At 43.7% G+C, this 26,139-nt stretch overlaps 1 protein-coding gene across 3 annotated transcripts in view; it reads left to right on the top strand.

Annotated features, from left to right (window-relative positions):
* LOC122548503 (leucine-rich repeat and fibronectin type-III domain-containing protein 2) overlaps positions 1-23,944 on the top strand; it is a 186,523-nt gene extending 162,579 nt beyond the window's left edge. The window contains exons 3-4 of one of the 3 annotated variants that reach the window (XR_006311252.2): positions 18,049-20,935; positions 22,951-23,944. Coding sequence is in view for 2 of the 3 variants with exons in the window: in XM_043687243.2 (XP_043543178.1) it covers positions 18,049-18,982 (934 nt within the window). In the remaining variant the exon portion in view is untranslated. Of the gene's footprint in view, positions 1-18,048 lie in introns of all 3 variants that reach the window. The other 2 variants (XM_043687243.2, XM_087983453.1) reach the window with 2 other exon arrangements.
* The last annotated feature ends 2,195 nt before the right edge of the window (positions 23,945-26,139 follow it).

Raw genomic sequence — 26,139 nt, 5'->3', positions numbered from 1 at the left:
TATGCTGCCCCTGACTTCCCATGTCAGCCATGGTTACCTCGTCCTCTACTTGATATGTTTTGTCTTCCTTGGGATGAATGTCTGCTGTGCCTCCCAAATTACCCTCAAAATCTCCTGCCATTACTGCTCCACCATGTTCCTTGTTAGGCTTCCCTTTTGATCAACTCTGGCCAGCTCCTTCCCCGTGCCATTGTAGCTCCCTTTACTCAGTTGTGATATCATTGCAGCTTCTTCCTCTCAAACTGCAGGGTGAATTCTATCATATTATAGTCACTGGCCCCGAGGGGTTCCTTCACTTTAAGTTCCTTAATCTAGTCTGCCTCATTATACATCATCAAATTCAGAATTGCCTCTCCTCTAGTGGGCTCCACCACAAGCTGTTCCAAAAAAAAACAACTCATAGATATTCCACAAATTCCTTTTCTTTGGATCCGCTGCCAACCTGATTTTCCCAGTCCAGCTGCATATCGAAGTCTCCCATGATTATGGCAATTGTTCCTTTCTTAAATGCCTTTTCTATCTCCTGATTATTTCCTGTCCCACTTCCTGACCACTACTAGGAGGCCTGTACACAATTCCCATCAGGGTCTTTGTTCCTTTGCGGTTCCTCAACTCTACCCACACAGATCCTATGCCATCCGACTCCAAATCATTTCTTGCTATTTAATTTCTTACCTGCAAGGCAGCCCCGTCCATCTACCCACCTTCCTGTCTTTTCGATAGGACCCATGTCCTTGCATTATGGTCATTGGGCCTTAAGGGTTCCTTCATCTTGAACTACCAAATCAAGTCTGTCTCGTTGCACATCACCAAATCCAGAATTTAATTCCCATCGCTGATCTCCTAGCAGTCACTTCTCTGTGATACCTTCAACATTGTACCGCCAATTCTAATCTGTACTATAAGCTCTTGTTTAGGTACATCAGCCCCAGTTCTGCATTGACACATAGTTGTTCCCCTTCTGCTCTACCTGAAGTTAGAGTCCTGAACCACTTGCGATATCCCTCCAAGCCACTCAGTATCCTGATTTGGAAATATTATCACAGCGCCTTCACTGTTCCTGGGTTGAAATAATGGAATTCGCTTCCTAACAACATCATAGTCGGGGTATCTAGAAATGGGCAATAAGTGCTGGCCCAGTCAGTGACACTCACACCTCATGAAGAAGTGAAATATGAAGCACAGTCTTTGAATGAGATGTAATGACCACGGCTCCATCTACCCTTCCAATGGACATTAAAAAAATTTCAGGACATTATTTGAAAGAACAGCATGGGAATTCTCTGCAGGTCCATGTCTATCAATGTACATCAAAAAAAAGGTGATCGAGTCATTCCCACATTGCTCCTTGACAGAGCTTGCTGTACACATGCAAACTGGCTACTGCACTTTCTCCATTAAATCAGTGACTAGCCCATTTCCAAAAAAAAACTTGATTAGTCATAAAACACTTGTGACATCCTTAGGTTGTGAAAGAGGCATTATAAATGAATGTTCACTAGAACAGGCAGAATTGGAAAGAGATGAAAATAGAATATGAGAATACAAATTAGTCAGCGATCCAAAAACAGACTGTAGGGTTAATCACCAGGATAGAAACTGGAGGAAGGTAGCTAAAATAAACATTGCTCCCTTAAATGCAGAGACAGGAGAAATTATCATGAGGAGAAAGCAGTGATGTTGAACAAATATTTTGTGTCTGTCTTCACTGTAGAATACAGAAATTACATATCAGAAATAGCATGTAATCAAGAGGCTAATAAGAGAGATTTAATTAGGTAGTTAATGTCAGCAGAGAAAAAGAACTGGAGAAGCTCACAGGATCATAGGCTGGATAACGTACATCTTGCAATCCAAAAGAGATACTTGTAGAGACAGAATATGTATTGGTTATGATTTTCCAAAATTCACTAGACATGAGAGTAATCCCAATTGATTGGAACACTGATATCCACAAAGAAGAGAGACGTAAGTCAGGGAACTACTGGTCAGTTAACCTTAGTCACTGGGAAAATGCTGAAACTGATTATTAAGGATGTCTTAACAATGCATCAGGAATACCGTAGTGTGATGAGACAAAGAGTTTATTGAGAATATAACAAGTAAGGTAAGTAAATGTGGACTAACAGAGTAACTACATTTGCAAATGACCTTTGACAAGATACCATACAAAAGTCTAAAACGCAAGATAAGGGTGCATGGAGTTGAGGGGAAAGTATTAAAGGATTGCATAACAGACCAGAAGCAGACAGGAGGGAAAAATAGACAATTTCAAGCTGACAGGAGATAACAAGTGAAGTGTTACAAAGTTCAGTACTGGTGTCCCATCTACTTACAACCTATGCACATAACATTGAAGAAGAGACTGAGACCAATGTATATTAGTTTATTACCAATGTAAAGTGAGCTGGTATAAACTGTGTGGCACTGTAAATAGAAATAAGCAAGTTAAGTAAATGGATAATTGATGGGGATTAATACTACACATGAGAGTTTATTAAGTCTGGTCACAAGGATAGAAAAACAGAATTTTTTTTAAAGGCATGAAACTTGTATATGTCGATGGACCAATAGACTTGGGTGAACATGTGCAATGAATACCGAAGGTCAGCAAGAAGGTGCAGCAAGCAATTAGGGAGGCCAATGACATGTTGGATGTTTTTGCCAGGGAAATAGATAAATAAAAAAAACACTCCTCTATAATTGTATGGATTTAGGTGGTCGCATCTAGAATACTTTGTGCAATTTGATCTTCATATTTAAGGGCAGTGTGTACTTGTATTGAAGGTTGTAGCCATGAGAGTTCACTGGGTTGGATCCTGGGATGATAGACTGAGTAAATGGGATCGACTCTGAAATTTAGAAAAACATCATAATATGATGAGGCAAGGGAAAAGGAAATCATGTCTGATTAATTTATCAAAGGTTTTGAGGAGGTCGGAACCAGAGTAGACAGAGGGAAGCCAGTTGATGTGCTGTATTTTGACTTCCAGAAGGTATTGGACAAGGTATCACTCTAAAGACTAAATCATAAGATAAGAGCTGACAGTGCTGCATACAGCATACTAGGAAGGAGAGAGAATTGGCTAATGGGCCAGAAACACCTAGTGGAGAGAAGAATTTCTTTTCGACGTTGGAAACCTGTAACCAGTGGGGTTCCACAGGGACCAATGCTGAGACCATAGCTATGTACAATATTTATGAATGACTTGGAGGAATCAAGTGAATATCCTGTAGCCAAGGTGAGTCACAGGGGGGATGCAGCTGACAGAGAGGTATTGATAGGTTATGTAAGTGGGCAAAAAGTTGGCAAATGGAGTATCATTTGGAAAAATGTTCTCAATTTTAGAAGTGAAAACAGAAAAAAAATGTGTTAATTAAATGGAGACAAACTGCAACACAAAGGGATTTGGGGCACTTGTGTAAGAAACACAGAAAGCTAGCACGCAGATGCAGCAGGTAATTGGGATGGTAAATGGAATGTTGCTCCTTATTTCAAGGGAGTTGGGAAGAGTAGGGAAGTCTTATTTAAGGGCAGATATTATCTCACATGAGGCAGTTCAACAAAGGTTCAGAAGGGTGATCCCTGGTATGGAGAGATTGTCTTATGAGCAAAGGTTAAACAGGGTTGGCACTTCTCTCGGTGGAGTTTAGAAGAATGGGAGGTGATCTCATTGAAACCTATCGAGATTCTTAAAGGACTCGACAGGGTAAGGATGATACCCTCACGGGAGAGTCCAGGACCAGTCAGCAGAGTATTAGAATAACAGGATGCCAATTTAAGACTAAGATGAAGAGTAATTTCTTCTCTCAGAAAGTTGTGAGTTTTTGGAACTCCTTGCCACAGAGAGCTGTGAGGGCAAAGTCATTGTGTATAACACAAACTTAGATAGATTCTTAATCAGCAGATGAATCAAGGGTGATGGGGAAGTGATAGGAAACTGGACATGAGAAGCATCAGATCCGAATGGCCTACTCCTGTTCCTTTCTTGTGATCTTACAGAGTAGTGATTTCATTGAAAAAGGCAAGATTCTGAAGGGGCTTGACAGTGGAGACAGTGAGGCATTGTTTCTCCTGACTGGGGAATCGAAGATAAGGGGACACCATTTCAGAATAAGGAGTCTGTCGTTTAGGACCAAATTGAGGAGAAGTTTCTTCACTCAAAGAATTGTGAATCTTTGGACTTCTCAACCCCAGAAGGTTTTGGATTCTCTGTCATTGAACATCTTTAAGATTGAAATAGATGCATTTCCAGTGTCTGGGGGAATTCAGGGAATATGGGAAGCAGGTGGGAAAGCTGTGTTAAGACAGAAGATCAGCAATGATCATTTTGAATAATGAAGCTCATTGACTGTCTCCTTCTGTCCTCATTTCTTATGTTCTCGCTCTCTTAACTGTCTCCAATAGAGAAGCCCCCAATGAAAACTCCCTTCTTTCTCCCTCTGCAGCAGACCTCTCTGGTCATTTCTCCCATAACCTTTTGGAAACATTACTTAATTGACTGAAGAAGTGCTGGCAATGCAACATAGATTGCCACAGCACCACGATATCCAATAGTGTTATAGGAATAGAAGGAGAAGTATGCAAGCAGATATATGAAACGAACATAGCAAAATATAGAATTATAATTGCGAAAGATTCAAACTACCCCAGAATAAAACAGAAGGGAGATGCAGTGAAAGCAGAGAAATGGTTGGGAGTTTTAATGCTGTGTATGAGGCTTCATCTGACTCAACTGTTACACAAAGAAGGAAAAAGTGAGGTCTGCTGATGCTGGAGATCAGAGTTGAGACTGTGTTGCTGGAAAAGCACAGCAGGTCAGGCAGCATCCAAGGAGCAGGCGAATCGATGTTTCAGGCCAGAGCCCTTCATCAGAATCATCAGAAACATCAATTCTCCTGCTCCTTGGATGCTACCTGACCTGCTGTGCTTTTCCAGCAACACACTCTCAACTCTGCTACACAAAGAAGCCCAACAAGGGAAGACCCCCCAAAAAGTCCTAGTAATTGTAATGAGAAAAGTAAATCTGGAATAACAATCAGTAAATACTGATTACATTATCATAAGGTTTACGTTAATAATTGAGAGGGATTTGGGAAGTGCAAAAAACAATAGATTTTAAAAAGTTAAATATATTAGAAGGAATATGGAAATTAAGTAAGGAATGTAGGGTCAACTGTGCGATATGCAGTTTTGATCTCTCTTTCTGAAAGGGCAAAATTCCATTCAAAGTAGTTCAGTAGAAGTTCACTCAACTGATTCCTGGCATGAAGTGACTATCCTGTGAGGAAACTTTGGCAAGTTGTATCTGTACCCATTGAAGTTTAGAGGAATGAGGGGTAACCTTTTTGCAATAGATAAGAAGCTGAGATGCTGAAGGGACTCAACAAGGCAAATATTGGAAGAACGATGACCTTGCTTGTGACAGACATTAGAACAAGCAGATATGGTTTAAATTAACGATTTTCTCAGAAGGTTGTGTGCCTGTGGAACTCTCTTCCCCAAAGAGTGATCTAGGCAGGATCATTTGAAGACAAAGTTAAGTAGATTCTTGACTGACAGGGGAGTCAAATTTTATGAAAGCAAATTACTGCGGATTCTGGAATCTGAAACCAAAAGAGAAAATGCTGGAAAATCTCAACAGATCTGGCAGCATCTGTAAGGAGAGAAAAGAGCTGACGTTTCGAGTCTAACTGACTCTTTGTCAAAGCTCGAAACGTCAGCTCTTTTCTCTCCTTACAGATGCTGCCAGACCAGCTGAGATTTTCCAGCATTTTCTCTTTTGGAGTCAAATTGTATCATTGATTATCAAGAAAGTAGAGTTGAATCCACAATCAGATTATCCTTATTGAACAGTGGAATAAGCTTGAGGGGAGGAATATCCTATTTATGTGCCAAACTCATACTTTCACATGCAATAAAAGTAAATTGGATAAAAAAAGATTGACAAAGCAGTGGAACAACATTTCACAATATTTTAAAAAAGATCAATAGAATCCGAGAGTAATTCTCCGACCATCACAAATAGATCAAAAGTCAAACAAACAAAAACGGTGAATGAATAAACTATGAATGTGTGGAATTGAAAGGAAATGCAAGGCCCAAGAACAATTACAATAAAGAAAAGTATACCAAAGTGAAACCTGACGATCTGAGGAAGGAGGTTAGGAAAGCAAAGATGAAATATACAGTGAAATATCAAAGAATATAAAAAGAAAGAAATTCTAGAGCCAGGCAGATATTACAAAGAAAATTAAACAAGTTACAGAACCATCAAAGGAAGAGCAAGGCAAACTCACAGATGAAACAAAAATGACAGGGATACGGAACAGACACTTTCCTGTGGTCTTTACTGAAGAGGCAACCAAAGATTGACAGCCCCAAAGAAAATTGCAATAATTTAAGAGTTAAGATGGAAAGAATGTTCTGAGCAAACTGAAGGAGACAGAAATTCCAGGTCCAAATGGATTGCCCACATAGATTCTCAAAGGAATGAGAAAGGAGGTAATGAGATACAAATATCCAAGCATAAAAGCAGAGGGATTTGTTGGATTGGTGTGTGAAGCAAGAAAGAGTTTCATTCATCTAGCACTTTCCATGAGTGCTGGACCTCACAAAGTGTTTTAAAGCCAGTGCAGTATCTTTGAAAGGCACTGACTGCTGTATTGTGTGAGCCATTGTAGTCAATTTTCACGCATGGGTATGTGGTTAGCAAGGATCCCTGATGAAGGGCTTTTGCCCGAAACGCCAATTTTCCTGCTACTCGGATGCTTCCAGCACCACTCTAATCTTGACTCTAATCTCCAGCGTCTGCAGTCCTCACTTTCTCCTATGTGGTAAACAGCAGATCATCTGTTTTTTTGTGATGTTGAACGAAGGATAAATTTGACCCGGATTCTAGAGATGACTGCTTCACTCTTCTTCAAAATGATACCTTTTTGATTCACCTGATCATGTTAGACATGGCCTTGATTAAATGTGCCATCCAAAAGACAGAACTTTTGACAGTGCACCACTGTCCCAGACCGACACGGGAAGTATCAGCCTTGAATTTGTGCTGAAGCACTGGAGTGGCCCATAAACCTAGTATCTTATGATTAAGGGGTAAGAGTGTTGTCAATTGTATTACAATTGGAAAGAATCCTTCCACCTGCTAGTGGGCCCAGAAAGTTTGGTTTTGTGGTCCAGTAGAAATATCTGTAACTGTAGACCAGAAGTTTTGTGTTCAAGTTCCCACTTCAGTATTATTACGAGCCCAACTGATGATATGACAAGTCAGATCCTAGATGATATTGGGCTTGATAGATCATATTTTGGACTTTTAAATTTGGTTCCAGAAAGGTGATACTTCACAGAAATACAGACATGCCTAATGCTTCAAATTTGTGTTTAATAGTAAAACAGAAATTTATTACATTAAGAAAGGGAATAAAATAGTACTGTTTACTTGTTACGTACAGCACAAATTTAAAGATTTCAAAGCTTATGGTAAAATGTAATCCCATTAGTTGCAAATCCTCAGTTACAGTACTCAGAGCAAAAGGATTCCTTTCATTTTCACAGCTATAGGGCTTAATTTATCTGTGGCATCAATACCACATGTTGAGAAATGATAGCTTTCATACAAATGAGTTTAGACTTTCTTAGTTTCCCAGAAGCCCTTCTGGGTTTTAACTAAACATTTCTGGTCTGGAACTTTTGAACAAACCTGCTTAAACTGAGGCAACTTCTAAAACAAATGATATTAAATTGCATATAAGCCTTACACCTTCCACCGCATTCATAATGTGACCAACAGCTTGGTTGCCAATCAGTGAATCCTTCTAATGCACCTGACAGTTGGCAGTTAGAGGGGGATTGTTTCCTGGTCGGCCATTGTAGAAGCTAACAACAAGCCACCACAGTAGTTTGCCATGGGCCACCATGGACTAAAATAAAAAGAAACTCATGGGTTTCTCATGAGAGAGAGAGAGAGAGAGACAAACCAAATCAATCAATGTAAGATAGGCTCAAAGCAGATCAAACACCAAAACAAAATACAAAATTAGGAAGAGTTTCTGCACACCAAAAAATGGTCAAGATGTGAAACTTTGTATCACATGAAGTGATTGCTGCTTTTGAACAGTTCATGCATTTATGAGGGAGGAGGCAATTGGAAGCTATAAGGCTCTTTCAGGGAGAAGAGATAATTAGCGTGGGAGGATGTTTATGCGGAGTGCAAACACTGGCATAAATCATTGGCCTGAATGGCATATGCTAGTACATTCTGGATAATGTAATTCTAGGTAATGTAATCTCTTCAATTTAACCACCGATTTCCCCTTCACTGCCCATGATGAACAATATTTCACATGAGGCTAGTCATTTACATTTTTAATTTTTCTGAGTAAATGATTTGAAGCATAATCAAATTAAACATTAATGAGATGGCATGTACTGTACATTTAGTGTGACAAGATTGATTTTCTTTCGGAATAAAAAAAGCCGTGGGCCACTATTAAATTCCAAAGTGTTTTTTTTTTCACTTGAGTAACTGTAACAATAAATTATGTGCATTTTCTGTGTGTTTTGTCAAAAAGAAAAATTCAGAGCAGCAATTGCCAATTGTAAATAGAAATCTATCTGAAAAAGGGAGTTGAGAGGAGTCTGAAAACTGCACTCACTTTTATATTTTATAAAACTTTATATTGCTGAGGCTATGTGCCTGAAAATACTGCCATATTTTGTTGAGTTTAACAGATCCTGTTTTAAGATTCGTCCAAGTTGGGTTGGATTCTGTACCCAAATAACTGAGGCTGTTCTGTGTTGTGAACAGGCTACCAGAATTAAAGGGCACTTATTTAAGACTGAGATCAGGAGGACTTTCTTCTCTCAGCGGGTTGTGAGTCCTTATCATCAAGAGCTGTAGGGGCAGAGGCCTAGCTCAGAAGCCTTAGATAGATAGATCCTTGATCAAGAGGCAAATCCAGGGTTATGTGGAAAAGGCAGGAAAGTGGACGAGGAATGTCAGATCAGCTATCATCCTATTGACCAAGCTCAAGGGGTCAAACGGGCCTGCTCCAGTTTCTGTTTGTGGTCTTCAGGACCAGATTGTCATTGTTCACTGGAAGTTTGAAAATATGTGGTGAGCTGCCCTAAACCTTACTTGAAGTAAATCTCATTAACCCATCACACCTGTACATGCAGATCTACGTAACCTACTGGTCTCGGTCCACTGGTATCTCTTTACTCCTCCAATTCTGGCTCTAGTTGATACCCTTTACCCTAGGCCCATCATTAGTGACCATACATTCAACTGCAGAGGACTAAACTCGCCATCTCTTATACTAGTATCTCCCCGTGTAGTGTTCAGTTTTGTTTCATTGCAGGTCTTGTGATTGATCTTGTTTTATTTTCCCTGTTGAAGGTGCTATATGAATGCACATTGCCGCTGAAGTGGTTTGCGACTTTCAGCAAAGTCAGCAGATAGTGGCAAAGTATTTCTCATGACGACATTAATAGCAATCGTTATTCTCCATCTTTCTCTCAGGATATGGACATGACTGGTGAAACCAGCATTTGTTGTGGGAGAGGCAATATATGAGGGGAGAGAGGGGAATTGGGGTGAAGAGACAATCGGCGAGGGGTGGTGTGCGTAGTTTGGGACGTAGAGAGAATAGGAAGGAAGGGCATTGGGAGGAAGACAGAATCAAGGGGAGGGGAGATTACAAGGCAAACCAAATCAAGAGGAGGCAGGAGGAAATCAGACAAGTAGGAGGGGATTGGGAGGTAGAGAGAATCAGAAGGAGAAGGGGATCAAGATTAGAGGGAATTAGGATGAAAGTGGAGATTGGGAGGTAGAGGCTGTCAGGAGGAGAGGGACATTCAGGAGATAGAGGGTGTCAGGAGGAGAGGGGCATCAGGAGGCAGAGGGTATGAGGAGGAGAGGGGCATCAGGAGGCAGAGGATGTTAGGAGGTAGAGGGTGTCAAGAGGTTGAGGGTGTCAGGAGGTAGAGGGTGTCAGGAAGTTGAGGGTGTCAGGAGGCAGAGGGGCATCAGGAGGCAGACAGTGTTAGAAGGTAGACGGTGTCAGGAGGAAGCTGAATTGGAAGAGAGTTTCAGAAATGAAGAGACATCAGGAGGGTGTGGAATTGGGAGAAGAGGCAGTAAGACCAGAAAAGAGACGAGGAGAAGAGAGGATTGAGAGGAAGGAGGATCAGGAGGGAGGAGATATGAAGAAGAGATGGGATAAAGAGGGTTGGGATTGAGCAAGAATCAGGCAACAAAGGGGGGAATCAGGAATGAGAGGGTTGAATACAAATGGGATCGGGAATGAGGAAGATCAGGAATCAGAATAGTCTGGAATGACGATTGTCCAGAACAAGGAAGTTGGGAATGAATGAACTGAGAATGAGGTGAAATAGAGAATGAGATGTGAATGGATAACCCAGAGAGAGGAAAGAGGAATGTGATTGGGATGGGGTCAAACAGATCTTCTCCTATGCCACCATGGACATTTGCTGGATATTTGATAGAGAAGTGCACAGCGCTGGTTAATGGGACTTCTGCCTCTATCCTGTGAAGTTATGGGGTTGGAGCAGGAACAGCTTGAATAAAATCTCCAACCAATTAACATGAAGTGCTTTCCAATATAGCAATATTGTGATAAAGAATAGAGAATAGTAAGGTAATAGTTAGGGTTAGCATTAGGGAGGCTGCAATGAAGTTTGAATCAGGATTACTGTGCATGTATTCCAATGTACAGATATTGAGATAAATAAAATTGGAGAATTACAGACACAGATTGACATGTGGAAGTATAAATGCTGTGAGGATAGCAGAGACCAGGCTCAAGGAGTGGAGAGGTTGGATGTTAAATATTCCTGGAAACACAATGATCAGGAAAAGATAGACAAGAATAAAAAAGGGTATGTTGTGACGTATCGGTGAAAAAGAGCATTGCAGTGCTGGAGAAAGAGAATGTCCCAGAGGAGTCAACGTCAGAACACATTTGCCTAGAGCTAAAGAATAAAAGCAGACACAGCTACATTGCTCAGTGCAACTTCAAGACCATCAATTCGGTGGGGAGGCTGATGAATTGCAAGGAAAATTGCAGGAAGGTGCAGAATTATAGCATTATAATGAGGGAGAACAATTGATTGACTGTAGACTTGGATAGTAGTTGTGTAAAGGGGCAAGAATTCATAGAGACTATTCAGAAGAATTGATATGTTTTCACTCCAAAGAGAAATGAGGTACTGCTCCACCTGATTCTCAAGAATGAGAACAGAATAAGATTAGATTCCGTACTGTATGGAAACAGGTCCTTTGGCTCAACAAGTCCACACCAACCTTCCGAAGAGTAACCCACCCAGACCCATTTCCCTCTGATTAACGTACCTAACACTATGGGCAATTTAGCATGGCCAATTTACCTGACTTGCTCATCTTCAGACTGTGGGAGGAAACCCACACAGACACGGGGAGAATGTGCAAACTCCACACAGACAGTCACCCGAGGCATGGAATTGAACCCGGGTCCCTGGTGCTGTGAGGCAGCAGTGCTAACCACTGAGTCACCATGGGAGACCATTTGGCCGGTAATGACTGCTGAACATAAGGTCAGTACAACGATCAAAAAGAATAAAAAAGCATCCAGAGTACGAGCCCTTAATTGTGGAAATTCCAACTTCAATGGGTAAAGGTCAGATCTGGGTCAAAAAGGTTGAAGTCATAAGCTGTCCAGAAGAATAGTTAAAAATCACACAACACTCGGTTATAGGACAACAGGTTTAATTGGAAGCACACTAGCTTTCGGAGCGACGCTCCTTCATCAGGTGATTGTGGAGGGCTCGATCGTAACACAGAATTTATAGCAAAAATTTGCAGTGTGATGTAACTGAAATTATACATTGAAAAATTGATTGTCTGTTAAGCCTTTCATCTGTTAGAATACAGTGATAGTTTCACTTCTTTCATGTGTAAATCACAAAACCCTTTTTTTTTAAAGTTGCATTCTCGGGTTAGCTGTTAACAATGGTGATAGCTAGACAATGTGTTGAAGGTGTTGGCCCCCTGTGTTCTCTGTCTATGACCTGATGTTTAGATTGATTCTAATCTAAAAAGTAAGATAACAGAGTTTTACATAAATTCATGCAGTTTTTGAGCTCAGAGTTCTACATGAATGTATGCACTTTTTGAGCAAAGTGCAATGTAACTCTGCAAGTACAAATTCACCACACAACGAGTGTGGTGTCTCTTCTGTTCTGTATTGATCCTCTATCACAGTGAAAGGTGGGGGGTATTGATCCTCTATCACAGTGAAATGTGGGGTGTATTGATCCTCTATCACAGTGAAAGTTGTGGGCTTGTTAGTGGGTGAACATTTTGGTGATGGTGACCACAATTCTGTGACTTTCACCTTGGTTATGGAGAGAGATAGGTGCGCACAACAAGGTAGATTTTATAATTGGGGGAAGGGAAATTACGATGCTGTAAGGCAGGATTTGAGGAGCATACGTTGGGAGCATAGGCTGTCAGGGAAGGATGTGGTGGAAATGTGGAACTTTTTCAAAGAGCAGATACGACGTGTCCATGATATGTATGTACCTATCAGGCAGGAAAGAAATGGTCGTGTGAGGGAGCCTTGGTTGACGAGAGAGGTTGAATGTCTGGTAAAGAGGAAGAAGGAGGCTTACATAAGGTTGAGGAAACAGGATCCAGACAGAGCAGTGGAGGGATACAGGATAGCCAGAAGGGACCTGAAGAAAGGGATTAGGAGAGCTAAGAGAGGGCATGAAAAATCGTTGGCGGATAGGATCAAGGATAACCCCAAGGCATTTTATGCGTATGTGAGAAACCTGAGAATGACGAGAACGAGGGTAGGTCCGATCAAGGACAGTAGTGGGAGACTGTGTATTGAGTCGGAAGAGATAGGAGAGGTCTTGAACAAGTACTTCTCTTCAGTATTTACGAACGAGAGGGACCGTATTGTAGAAGAGGAGAGTGTGAAATGGACTGGTAAGCTAGAAGAGATACCTGTTAGGAAGGAAGATGTGTTGGACATTTTGAACAACTTGAGGATAGACAAGTCCCCCGGGCCTGACGGGATATATCCTAGGATTATGTGGGAAGCAAGAGAGGAAATTGCAGTACCGTTGGCAATGATCTTCTCGTCTTCACTGGCAACGGGGGTGGTACCAGGGGACTGGAGAGTAGCGAATGTTGTGCCCCTGTTCAAAAAAGGGAATAGGGATAACCCCGGGAATTACAGGCCTGTTAGTCTTACTTCTGTGGTAGGCAAAGTAATGGAAAGGGTACTGAGGGATAGGATTTATGAGTATCTGGAAAGACACTGCTTGATTAGGGACAGCCAGCACGGATTTGTGAAGGGTAGGTCTTGCCTTACAAGTCTTATTGAATTCTTCGAGGAGGTGACCAAGCATGTGGATGAGGGAAGAGCAGTGGATGTAGTGTACATGGATTTTAGTAAGGCATTTGATAAGGTTCCCCATGGTAGGCTTATGCGGAAAGTCAGGAGGCATGGGATAGAGGGAAATCTGGCCAATTGGATAGAAAACTGGCTAACCGGTCGAAGGCAGAGAGTGGTGGTAGATGGTAAATATTCAGCCTGGAGCCCAGTTACAAGTGGAGTTCCGCAGGGATCAGTTCTGGGTCCTCTGCTGTTTGTAATTTTTATTAATGACTTAGATGAGGGAGTCGAAGGGTGGGTCAGTAAATTTGCAGATGATACGAAGATAGGTGGAGTTGTGGACAGTGAGGAGGGCTGTTGTCGGCTGCAGAGGGACTTAGATATGATGCAGAGCTGGGCTGAGGAGTGGCAGATGGAGTTCAACCCTGCCAAGTGTGAGGTTGTCCATTTTGGAAGAACAAATAAGAATGCGGAATACAGGGTTAATGGTAGGGTTCTTAGTCAGGTGGAGGAACAGAGGGATCTTGGGGTCTATGTACATAGATCTTTGAAGGTTGCCACTCAGGTGGATAGAGTTTGTAAGAAGGCCTATGGAGTATTATCGTTCATTAGCAGAGGGATTGAATTCAAGAGTCGTGAAGTGATGTTGCAGCTGTACAGGACTTTGGTTAGGCCACAGTTGGAGTACTGTGTGCAGTTCTGGTCGCCTCACTTTAGGAAAGATGTGGAAGCTTTGGAGAGGGTGCAGAGAAGATTTACCAGGATGTTGCCTGGAATGGAGAGGAAGTCGTACGAGGATAGGTTGAGAGTTCTCGGCCTTTTCTCGTTGGAACGGCGAAGGATGAGGGGTGACTTGATAGAGGTTTATAAGATGATCAGAGGAATAGATAGAGTAGACAGTCAGAAACTTTTTCCCCGGGTACAACAGAGTGTTACAAGGGGACATAAATTTAAGGTGAAGGGTGGAAGGTATAGGGGAGATGTCAGGGGTGGGTTCTTTACCCAGAGAGTGGTGGGGGCATGGAATGCGCTGCCCGTGGGAGTGGTAGAGTCGGAATCATTGGCGACCTTTAAGCGACATTTGGATAGGTACATGGATGGGTACTTAATCTAGGTTAGAAGTTCGGCACAACATCGTGGGCCGAAGGGCCTGTTCTGTGCTGTATTGTTCTATGTTCTATGTTCTATGTGTGCATGTGGGTCTTTGTCTGTGTGTGTCTGTCTGTCTGGGGTGGGGATTGTGAGTGTGAGAAAGTGTGTGTGTGAGTGTGTAGTGAGTGCAGAGTGTCATAAGTCTGTGAGGGGGTGCATGTGTGAGTGTGGGAGTGTGTGTGTCTATAAGGGTATATGTGGGTGTCTGTGTGCACGTCTGTGTGTACCTGTGTCCATGTGTATGTGAGAGTGTGTGTGTGTATGTAGTGCAATGGTGATCACCTGTGATGTGACATGAACCCAAGGTCCCGGTTGAGGTCCTCCCTATGGGCACCGAACTTAGCTATCAGCCTCTGCTCGGCCTCTTTCCTCTGCTGCCTGTCCTGAAGTTTACCTTGGAGGATGGTCACCCGAAGGTCCGAGGCTGAATGTCCTGGACCACTGAAGTGTTCCCCAACTGGGAGGGAACCCTCCTGTCTGTTGATTGTTGTGCGGTGCCCATTCATCCGTTGTCATAGCCTTTGCTCGGTTTCCCCAATGTACCATGCCTCCGGGCATCCTTGCCTGCAACGTATAAGATAGACAATGTTGGCTGAGTCACATGAGTACCTGCCATGCACAACAATCAACAGACAGGAGAGTTCCCTCCCAGTTGGGGAACACTTCAGTGGTCCAGGACAGTCAGCCTCGGACCTTCGGGTGACCATCCTCCAAGGTGGACTTCGGGACAGGCAGCAGAGGAAAGTGGCCGAGCAGAGGCTGATAGCTAAGTTCGGTACCCATACGGAGGGCCTCAACTGGGACCTTGGGTTCATGTCATATTACAGGTTATCACCATTGCACTACACACACACACACAGATATTCCTACACACACACACTCTCACATACACATGGACACAGGTGCACACAGACGCGCACACAGACACCCACACACACCCTTAATAGACACACACACTCCCACACATGTACCTCCTCACAGACTTAAGACACTCTGCACTCACTACACACTCACACACACACACACTTTATCACACTCACAATCCCCACCCCAGACAGACAGACACACACAGACAAAGACAAAGACCCACATGCACACATATATTTTGTGTGGTGAATTTGTACTTGCAGAGTTACATTGCACTTTGCTCAAAAAGTGCATGCATTCATGTAGAACTCTGAGCTCAAAAACTGCATGAATTTATGTAAAACTCTGTTATCTTACTTTTTAGATTAGAATCAATCTAAACATCAGGTCATAGACAGAGAACACAGGGGGCCAACACCTTCAACACATTGTCTAGCTATCACCATTGTTAACAGCTAACCCGAGAATGCAACTTTAAAAAAAAGGGTTTTGTGATTTACACATGAAAGAAGTGAAACTATCACTGTATTCTAACAGATGAAAGGCTTAACAGACAATCAATTTTTCAATGTATAATTTCAGTTACATCACACTGCAAATTTTTGCTATAAATTCTGTGTTACGATCGAGCCCTCCACAATCACCTGATGAAGGAGCATCGCTCCGAAAGCTAGTGTGCTTCCAATTAAACCTGTTAGACTATAACCAAGTGTTGTGTGATTTTTAACTTTGTACACCCCAGTCCAACACCGGCATCTCCGAATCAGAAAAATAGTAGTTGAACAATGGGTTACCTTCAGAGAAGAGTTAGTTTGGGCATGGACAAGATCAAAGGAGAAAAGGTGTTCTCATGACATTTGTCAGATGGAAAATACAATTGAAAACAAGGCTAAATATTCAGAGCAGTGATGAAACAAAAGGCAGCACAAAGGGAGCATGAAAGGAGACCGACAGCTCACATTAAATAAAGTTCTAAAGCCTTCTCACTGCATACAGGGTGGTAAAAGGCGGAGTAAGATTACTCAGAGACCAAAATTGGGATTCACACTTCGAGGCAGGTACAATGTTTGTGAGATTAAACCAATATGTTGCATCTGACTTTCACTGAGGAGGAAGGTACAGCCTCGGGCATGATGAGAAAGGTGGAAATTCAGTTGTTACATAGTTTTAAAACTGAAGAGGAGAAAGTTATGTTACTTTATGTTAATCAGGCAGCAGGGACTGGATGTAATGTGTCTAAAGACACTGAGCAATATGAGAATAGAAATCGCAGAGGTGATGGAAATAACTGTATCACAGCAATGTTTACAGCACATGAGGAGGCCATTTGTCCCATCATGTCTGTGCCAGCTCGCTAGTTAGTACTTCAGAATTTCAGCTAGAGAGCTAAGAGTGAGAGGAGGTTTAACAGTCTTTACTGAGAGAGTTGTTAGGATTTGGAATGCATTGCCAAAGAGAGTGATGAGGGCAGATTCTACAGGAGGTTTCAAAGGAGAACTGATCATATATTTGAAAACGATGAGTTTCGAGGCTTACAGAGGTAGGGCTGGAGAATGGGTCTAGCTGGGTAGCTCTTATGGAAGCTGGTATGGACTTAATAGGCCTTCTTCTATACTGTAAAATTCTCTGATCCTACGATTCAACCAATGAACATCTCCCTTAGGCCATTCTCATGCCAGCACCTCGTGACCCTGCACAGTAGCCCTTCACAAATAACTATCTGATCTCCTTTTCAATGTTACAATGAAATTGGCTCCCATTGTGCGTGTCACTTTGCAGAATGTTGGTATCCTCTTGAATTCTTACTTATCTTTGCAATCTGAAGAGGTCAAGATGAATCAGGACTAATACATTTAAAAGTTGGACCTTGGTTAGTGTTGTAGAACAGAGACCTAGGAGTTGAGGTACATAATTCTTTGAAGTTTGCATCACATATACATAGAGTGGTTAAGAAGGCGTTTAGCACGCTTGCCATCATTACTCAGACCTTGAGTTGGGATGTTATGTTGAGATTGTACAAGACATTGTTGAGGCCTCTCCTGGAGTACGGTGACCAGTTCTGGTCACCCTCTTATAGGGATGATATTATTAAGCTGGAGAGAGTTCAGAGGAGATTTGCCAGGAATGGAGGTTTTGAGTTAACAGGAGAGGCTGAATAGGCTGGGATCTTTTCAGTGGAGCATAGGAAGTTGAGGGGTGACCTTTTAGAGGTTTATTAAATCATGAGGGGTTATAGATAAGGTGAATGGCAGGTGCCTTTTCCCTAGGATGGAGGAATTCAAGGGCAAAAGGCACATTTTTAGGATGAGAGGAGAAAGATTTTAAAAAGACAGGAGGGACAATTTGTTTACACAAGGGGTGGTTCATGTGTGGAATGAGCTGCCAGAGGAAGTAGCAGATACAGGTACAGTTACAACATTTAAAAAACATTCAGGTAAGTAGATAAATAAGAAAGGTTTGGAGGGATATGGGCGAAGGTGGGGCTAGTTTAGTTTGGGAACATGGACTGGGTTGGACCGAAGGGCCTGTTTCTGTGCTGTATGACTCTACGAATCAAAATGTTGACAGTGCTAATGCTGTTCTTGTTGTTTTCTCTCTGTGTGTCCTTTCATTCAGGATGATTCCTGCTTCGAATAAGGCCTTTGTTGTGAAGAACCTGGTGTCTGGCTCTGGTTACGATCTCTGTGTCCTGGCCATATGGGATGACACAGCCACTACTCTGACAGCCACCAATGTGGTGGGCTGTATCCAGTTTGTCACCGGAGTGGATTACAATCGGTGCAGGTCCTTCCACGGCCACTTTCTGGGCGGCACCATGATCCTGGTGATTGGGGGCGTCATTGTGGCCTCGCTCTTGGTCTTCATCATCACCCTGATGCTCAAGTACAAGTTTTGCGCCGGCCAGGACAAGATGGCGGCGGTCAGCGATGAATGCTCGCAGACGGCAGCGGCAGCAGCGTCAGCCTTCCCCGTCCACAACGGGATCCTGCCTCAGTTCCAGCCACCCAAGGCCACTGGGCGTGACGAGCTGCTGGAGTTCAACTGCGGCTCCCTCCGCAGCAGCCTGTCCTCGCCGTCATCGTCGTCTTCGGGCTCCAGCCGGGACTGCTACAGCCTCCGCAGTGACAGCAGCACCCTCTCTCGCAAGTGGCGGGCCACCTCCAGCAGGCACAACATCGACCGCCTCATGGGGGCCTTCGCCTCCCTCGACCTGCGGTGCCAGCGCAAGGATGAGCAGGAGGCCCGTGACTCCCGGGCGTCCACCCTGGCCCGCTACTCGGACAAGGAGCCGCTGCTGGGCCGCAGCGAATCGCGCCTCAACAAGCTGCTGGCGCTGCCCATGGAGGGCAAGGCTCGGCGCAGCCACTCCTTCGACATGGGGGACTTCGCCTCCGGCCAGTGCCTCAGCTACCCCAGGAAGATCACCAACATCTGGACTAAGAGGAGCCTGTCGGTCAACGGTGTGCTCGTCCAGTACGACGAGGACGACATCGAGATCACCAAAGGGGTCTACTCCAGCTCGGACTGGGTGATGGAGAGCACCGTTTGAGAAAGGAGCACTTCGGCATGAGGCAAAGCGAGGAAATTACCAGGGTGCTTGGTGGGGGGTGGTGGAATGGTCTGGAGGTGCACGGCGAGAAACTGGGAGTGGCGGCTGTGGTGTGGGATTTGGTTGAAATTAAGAGGGAGTTGAGTCACTGTTTTAAAGGGAAGGATATCAAAGTCTGCCCAACAATGCAGACACTGGGTAGCACTCAGGAGCAGGCAGACCTGGGAGATTTGTCCTTTTCCCTCCTTCATCCCCAACCCCACCCTCATCTCCAATTCCCACTTCTTGAGTGCTTTTCCGAGAAACGACTGGAATGCAGAATGGTCCTCCTGGTCTCGGAGACAACGAAACATTACTTTTACCCCCCTGGCTCCTTGACAGACTGTCACCCAAAGCCAAGGTGAGCTGGGGCTTTGAACATGGCCTGAGCTTTTCCGATGGACCAGCTGAGCGTGCCATGCCCAGTATCACGGTTAGCTTCCCAGACTGACACGTGCGAAAAGGGTGTGAGGAGGGCTCAACGTTGGTACCATCAGTGACGCCACAGCGCACACAACAAACCAGAGGGTCAGCACTCCTGCACCACCCCCCTCCCCCTTAGCCAGTGGCCCGGTCATGTCACTCTCTTCCTTTGCTCTTTCTGGGATATGGGCTCCACACGATGATGGCTGCCCACCCGTCTCTCCGAAATGAATCCATTCAATGTTTCACTCCAGTCGGTCAGCAGGACAGTGCAAGGTCAGAAAGGCCTATCACAGCCAAGGAGTTAACACTTCTGTCTGTTTCTGCACCACAGTCCCAACACACAACAAGAAGGGTGCCACAATTAGTTTGTATGAGGTGCCACAGAGGCTGCATGTGAAGTTACTCAGAGTTCCAGAAATGCAAAATTATTGTTCACAAGAAATCCTCAGTGGTGTTCTCTCAACAGAAAAGGTGGCCTACTTAATTTAAACAATGCAAGACTTTGAGGGGATAAATCACCCCGAATATATAGAACAGAAAGAGGTCATTCAGCCTTTTCAGTCTATTCTCACTCTTACATTCCACACAAGCCCTTTCCCATCACTGTTTCTCAAACCCCATATGCCTCTGTATCATCCTATCATTGGCCGCCATGTTCTTATCCAGCTTCCCCTTAAGTGCATCAATGCTATTTGCCTTGACTACTCCCGGTGGTAATGGGTTCCATATTCTCACCACTCTGTCCTGCACTAATCGTCGGATTTATGACTGGCTGGTAGATTTACCGGTCTGTGCCACGAGTGAAAACAATTTCTCACTTTTGAACTTAGCAAATCCCTTCACAGCTGCAGATCATCTTCTAGGCCGGCTCCAGGTCGTTTGTAGAAAATCGGAAAATGAATTGTCGCTGACTGGACCTGAGAACGAAGGGGAGATATTGAAGGAATTCTTTAAAGCAGGCCAACAGATGACAGACTGTTTAACTGTAGATAGAAATTGAGGAAGAAATTTAAAATGATAAAAGGAAGTTGAATAAATATTTCAAAGGGAAGAATGCATGAAAGTTTACCCAATAGCACTTGCCTGTGCACTCAATGGACAGAATTCAAGAGCAGCGAGACTTTTATGACTTTGTGCCAAAATGCCTTATCAGTAAAGCCTTTAATTCTTCCCAGAGGTTACTTCAATCACTCTTTAGAATCCAATGATTGAATGGTGTCAGACAGAGAGATCAAGGGGGGTGGACAGTGTAAATAGAAATAGGCTCCTAGGCCTTGAGCCTCCTTCCTCATTTGTGGCTTATCTGCACCTCAATTCCTTTCATCGTCATTGCTCCATGATCTGTAACAGCCTTAGCTGACAACAATCTATGTCTTGGCATGTCGGTGTTTCATTTTTCTTGTCAGTTGACCTGAGGTGTGTTTTAAGGCGATAAAAGTGTCCTGAAGCTGGATTGAAAGAGTTTCCTCTGGTGATGTTTCGCAACATGTAGGTATAACTTATTGGTAGATTGAAGACATTCAAGGGGAATTCAAGGGGATAGTACCCATTCACGAGAAGAGTTGGGAACATTCAGAGTGGGTGGGCAGAGGACATTATTGTGTTGATCGCTTGCTCATTACTATCTGTCATGCCCAGCTTAGGAAAGGAGAATTTTGCGAGAGTTTCTGCAGGGGTGTGGGGTGGTTTGTCACTGTGGGCTCTTCAGGTCATTGTCCAAGTCAGATATACACAGTATGGTCATGGCTACCCAATCTTTGTCATTCCATCTGCCCTTTCGGCTCACCTCCAGCCTGACCATGTGCTCCCAGCGGAGTCGTTCTTTTGACAATGTGGAACTGCTGTGCATTTTTGGCAATGTTCAGTTTCTTTAAGGCACTTTATGCCACTGACTTTGAAATCCAGAGGCTCAATTGATAGACAAGAAATGTTAGTTGACATCTCAAAACTTGGAAATTTGAATTCAGTAAATCAATTTAATTTGAAATGAAAGGCTAGGAGCAGAGGTGATCATGGAGACCCTACTGCGTAGAAGCAGGCCATTCAGCCCATCAAATCTACACTGACCCTCCAAATAGGATCCCAGCCAATCCCTACATTTCGCATGGCTAATCCACCTAGTCTGAAAATCCTGGACAATTTAGCAAAGCTAACCCACAGAATCAGCACATCTTTGGTCTGTGGGGGGAAACTGGAGCATCCAAACATAGGGAAAAAAGTGCAAACTCCACACACAGTCACCCAAGGCTGGAATCAAACCTGGGTCCCTGGCACTGTGAAGCCGCAGTGATAACCACTGAGCCACCATGTCACCCCGAAAGGTTGCCATAAGAATTGGTTTGCGAATGTCTTTCAGGGAGGGAAACTGACCATGCTTAACCTATGTATGGCTAGAAACACCATCGCAAAGTGGGTGACTCTAAATTTTTCTCTGAAATAGCCTTGCAAAATGCTCAGTCGTATGAAAATGCTACAGAAAAGTGAATTACCACATGAGTTGTGGCAGTTAAAGAACCAGCTCACCACCCATTCAAAGTTTGCAGTAAATGCTAGTCTTACCAGTGATGCCCATGTTCCATGAATTAATAAATTCATTTCAATCCCTACCCAAACTCCCAATGCAATTCTTTTTCACTCTGTTTTGATGCCATTCATTGACACGTTTTCACCAGTTCTGCTCCCAATAACTCGGTAGGTTAATCTGAGCACCGGACATGCATGAATCTGTTCTGGTTGGTTCGTCATATAAAGTCCACAGTTGTGTACTTCCAATGCAGACAGACCCTGTGAATAGAAACTCTGGCTTGGTTCCATCTGCCTCCTTAACATGCAGGTACTGAGGCTACATATTAAATCCTTTGATCACCCCAACTAATGCTAATGAACCCAGCCCAGGAGAAGAGCAAATCTAAGATGGTATCTGGAGCCTCACCAACACATTGGGTTGAAAGTTGTGCTAAAAAGCAGAGAGACATGAAGGAAGACTAAATTAAATTAGCAATGTGACTGAAATATCCCATTTCCAATCATGCAGTGCCACCTGACTATATTGATCAGAGAACAGTGAGGTGTGGCGCTGTAAAACAAATTAATCCTGCCTTTCAGCCATTGTTGTCAAACGCAGGCCTTGAACAAGGCCTGTAAAGGGCTGTGCACTTATACAAAGAAACATGCACTCATACAGAGCCAATGACAAAACCTTCACCTCCAAAAAGTGGCTTCTAGTTTGTTGCTACATCTGGGCCATATGTCCACGTTGGGGTTTGTGATGCTGAGTGTGTATTGCTTGAAAAGAATTGAATGTTCAGGCATTTGAATCCCGCCCACTGTCCACCTTCTGCTCCCAATATTGTACAGGGGTAATTCTATTTTCACCCTGAGAGGTTCCTCCTTAAGGAGTGGCACACAGTGGCTCTAGGGAGTTAACGTACAGAATTTTGATCTTGTTTTGATGGGTAACTGGTCTCTCAAATATTTACCTGAAACATTTTATTTTTGCATAGCCTATTGGTTCGAACCTACTGAATGCCATGTCCATAAGAGACCTTTATGAGGTCCAGGGAATTGACCAAAATGGAGGAACCTGCTATCTGAGTGTCTATTGCTTTGGCTTCAGGTCATATCAGGATGCAAGAAGATAAAATAGCAAAGGAAGAAAAATATATGAGGAATCATGGGGGAGTGGGGAGGGTGGATACGTGTCCAAGAATCACTTGACTGCAGACGAGTGATTCAACAATGGGTTTGGTGACATGCCTCCAAGTCAATGAACTCGGTCTCAAGCCTCTTCCACTGCCGTGCATCAGTTTACAACAGAAGCTTCTTCTGTTCTGGAGACACTTCCTTCAAAGGACATAAAGAAACTACTTTGCAAGTTGGCTGAAACCAAGGGCATGCAGTCACCAGCGAACAAGAGGCTGCCTTATCTGAAGCAACCTTTCCCTTAACCCCAGATGGGGGTGCCAAGGGAGGAAATGGTGGAAGATTGTCTGGCCACAAAGGAAACATGTATCAATATCTCTGAGAATGTTGTTGAATAAGCATTGTACCCTGGTGTACATATATTATATATATAAATATACATATATTTATTTATTTATTTCACTCCCCCTCCAACCCCAGGCTGAAGGGCAGAATTGCCCTGTGCCATGTTCAGTAACTGTCTACACGTGACTCTCCCCTTCACGGGCCATCCTTATTGCTGCTCTACCATGTCAGTGTTTTATGGTCAACCACCTGTGCGATTGCTGCTTATACCATGGACGCAGCCCCTTATCAGGGTTCAAAAGGGATTGGGGGGGGAGGGGGGTTCCACCTCACAGAGACTTCCTTTATTCTCTGGTTGTCTGATGGTTTTGTTGGAAAGTTGTGCATTCACTTATTTTATACCAGAAGAGGACAGATATTGTATCGCGAGACTTTGTCGTAACGTAGTTTGTTTGTTTTCTAAAAAAAATTTGGGAGAAAAATCTACGAGCATTAAAGTTCTAAGAGCGATGAGCTTGTGACTCCGTCTTTTATGTTGTCCTCATACTCCAATCCGAGTTGAAATCGACCTTGCATCGTTTCTGTCTTCATGATAGAGGATCCCAAAATCATTCCAGCGATAAGTGCAAATCGCCAGGTGCAGGGCAGAGAAGAACTCGAGCAAAATTATCTTCAGAAGGTGCGAGCAGAGTCGGACATTCAGCCCATCAGATCTGTTCTGCCTCTCAATGAGATCATGGCTGATTTGACAAGCCTCAACTCCACTTTCCCACCTTTGATTTCCTCACAAATTAAGAACCAGTTTTTCCCAGCCTTAAAAATATCTAATGATCCAATCTGGACGGTCCCCTGCCGCAAAGAATTTCCCCGATTCACAACTCTTTGAGAGAATAAATTCCCCACATCTCTGTTCGGAATATGCGACCCCTTATTCTGAGATGACACCCTTTGGTCCTAGAATCTCCCACAGGGTGAAACAACTTTTCACAATCTGCACTGTCAAGTTCCCTAAGAATCTTGTTTCAAAACGGTCGCCTTTCATTCTTCTATATTCCAATGAGTGCAGGCCCAAACTACCCAACATTTCCTCATTAGAAAATCCCTCATGAACTGATATCAGTCAAGTGAACCTTCTCTAGTGTCAGAGCTGAAGAGTGTGGTGCTGGAAAAGCACAGCCAGTCAAGCAGCATCCAAGGAGCAGGAGAGTCAACGTTTCAGGCATAAGCCCTTGAGGGCGGGTGGTTCGGTGGTTAGTGCTGCTGCCTCACAGCACCAGGGTCCCATGTTCAATTCCAGCCTCGGGTGACTGTCTGTGTGGAGTTTGCACATTCTCCCAGTGTCTGCGTGGGTTTCCTCCCACAGTTCAAAGGTGAATTGGCCATGCTAAATTGCCCAAAGTGTTAGTTGCATTAGTCAGAGGGAAATGGGTCTGGGTGGGTTACTCTTCAGAGTATTGGAGGATTGGATGTGCTGAAGGGCCTGTTTCCATCACTGGAGGGAATCTAATGAGGCCTGTCCCTGAAACTTCAATGTGGATGCTGCCTGACCTGCGGTGCTTTTCCAGCTCCACACTTCTCAACTCTAACTCTCCAGCATCTGCAGTCCTCACTTTCTCTTGCTTCCAATGCCAGCTTAACCTTCCTTGGGTAAGGGCCCCAAAATGTTCCTGGTATTCCAACAGTGGTCTGACTAGTGCCTTGCATAGTTCTGGCAAAACCTCCCTGCATTCCATTGGCCAAACCACATCACCCACTGGAATGAGGTGCTGGCTTTTTTGTGATTCATGGGCAAGAACTCCCAAGTCCCTCTGGTCTGGATTTCTGCAGTCTTTCTCAATTTTAATAATGTTCAGCTCCTCTATTCTTCCTGCCAAAGTGCATAACCTCACATTTTTGCACATTATATTCGATCTGCCAGGTATTTGCCCACTCACCCAACCATGAGGGAAAGGGTAGAAAGCAAATGGATGGAACTGAGTGCTGACCAGATTCTGGAACCAGCTTGAATTCATCTGAGAATTTCAAAAGAGGTTGCCCATGAGCTCGTAGACAGATTGGTGTTGATTTCACAAATTCCCCAGAATCGGGAAATGTCCCACTGCATTGGAAAGTTGCAAATATAACACTGCTATTCAAAAAAGGAATCAGAGAATAGGTAATTATAAACAAAGGTAAAATACTGCAGATGTTAGAAATCTGAAAAAAAGTTTCCCCACCTTTATCTGTGTTTAGACTCATAGAATTACTACAGTGTGGGAACAGGCCAATGGGTCCACACCAGCTAACCCCCCTGCCCTATCCCTGTAACACTAAAATTCCCATGGCTAATCCACCTAACCTATATATCCTTGAACACTATGGCCAATCCACGCTAACCTGCACATCTTTGGATTGTGGATGGAAACCGGAGCACCTGGAGGAAACCCACGCAGACACGGGGACAATGTGCAAACTCCACACAGACAGTTGCCTGTAACAGGAAACCACAGACCAGTTAGCTTGCTGTCTGTCTTAGGGACAGTGCTGGCTGTGTACATAGAAAAGCTCAAGGTAATTGGAGAGACCTCAAAAGGGAAGTCATGTTTCATAAATTCATCAGAATTCTTTGAATGTTTAACATGCACTATGGATAAAGGGGAGCCTGTAGATGTATAAAATACTGTGGCTGCTGAAAATCTGAAACAAATGTAGAGAATGCTGGAGAA

The sequence above is a fragment of the Chiloscyllium plagiosum genome, unplaced genomic scaffold (assembly GCF_037043375.1).
Source record: "Chiloscyllium plagiosum isolate Xiang-an unplaced genomic scaffold, Cpla_swu_hap1 HiC_scaffold_3, whole genome shotgun sequence".
Taxonomy (NCBI): Eukaryota; Metazoa; Chordata; class Chondrichthyes; order Orectolobiformes; family Hemiscylliidae; genus Chiloscyllium; species Chiloscyllium plagiosum.
The sequence above is the reverse complement of the archived record's forward strand: the minus strand, read 5'-3'. Positions and strand labels throughout refer to the sequence as shown.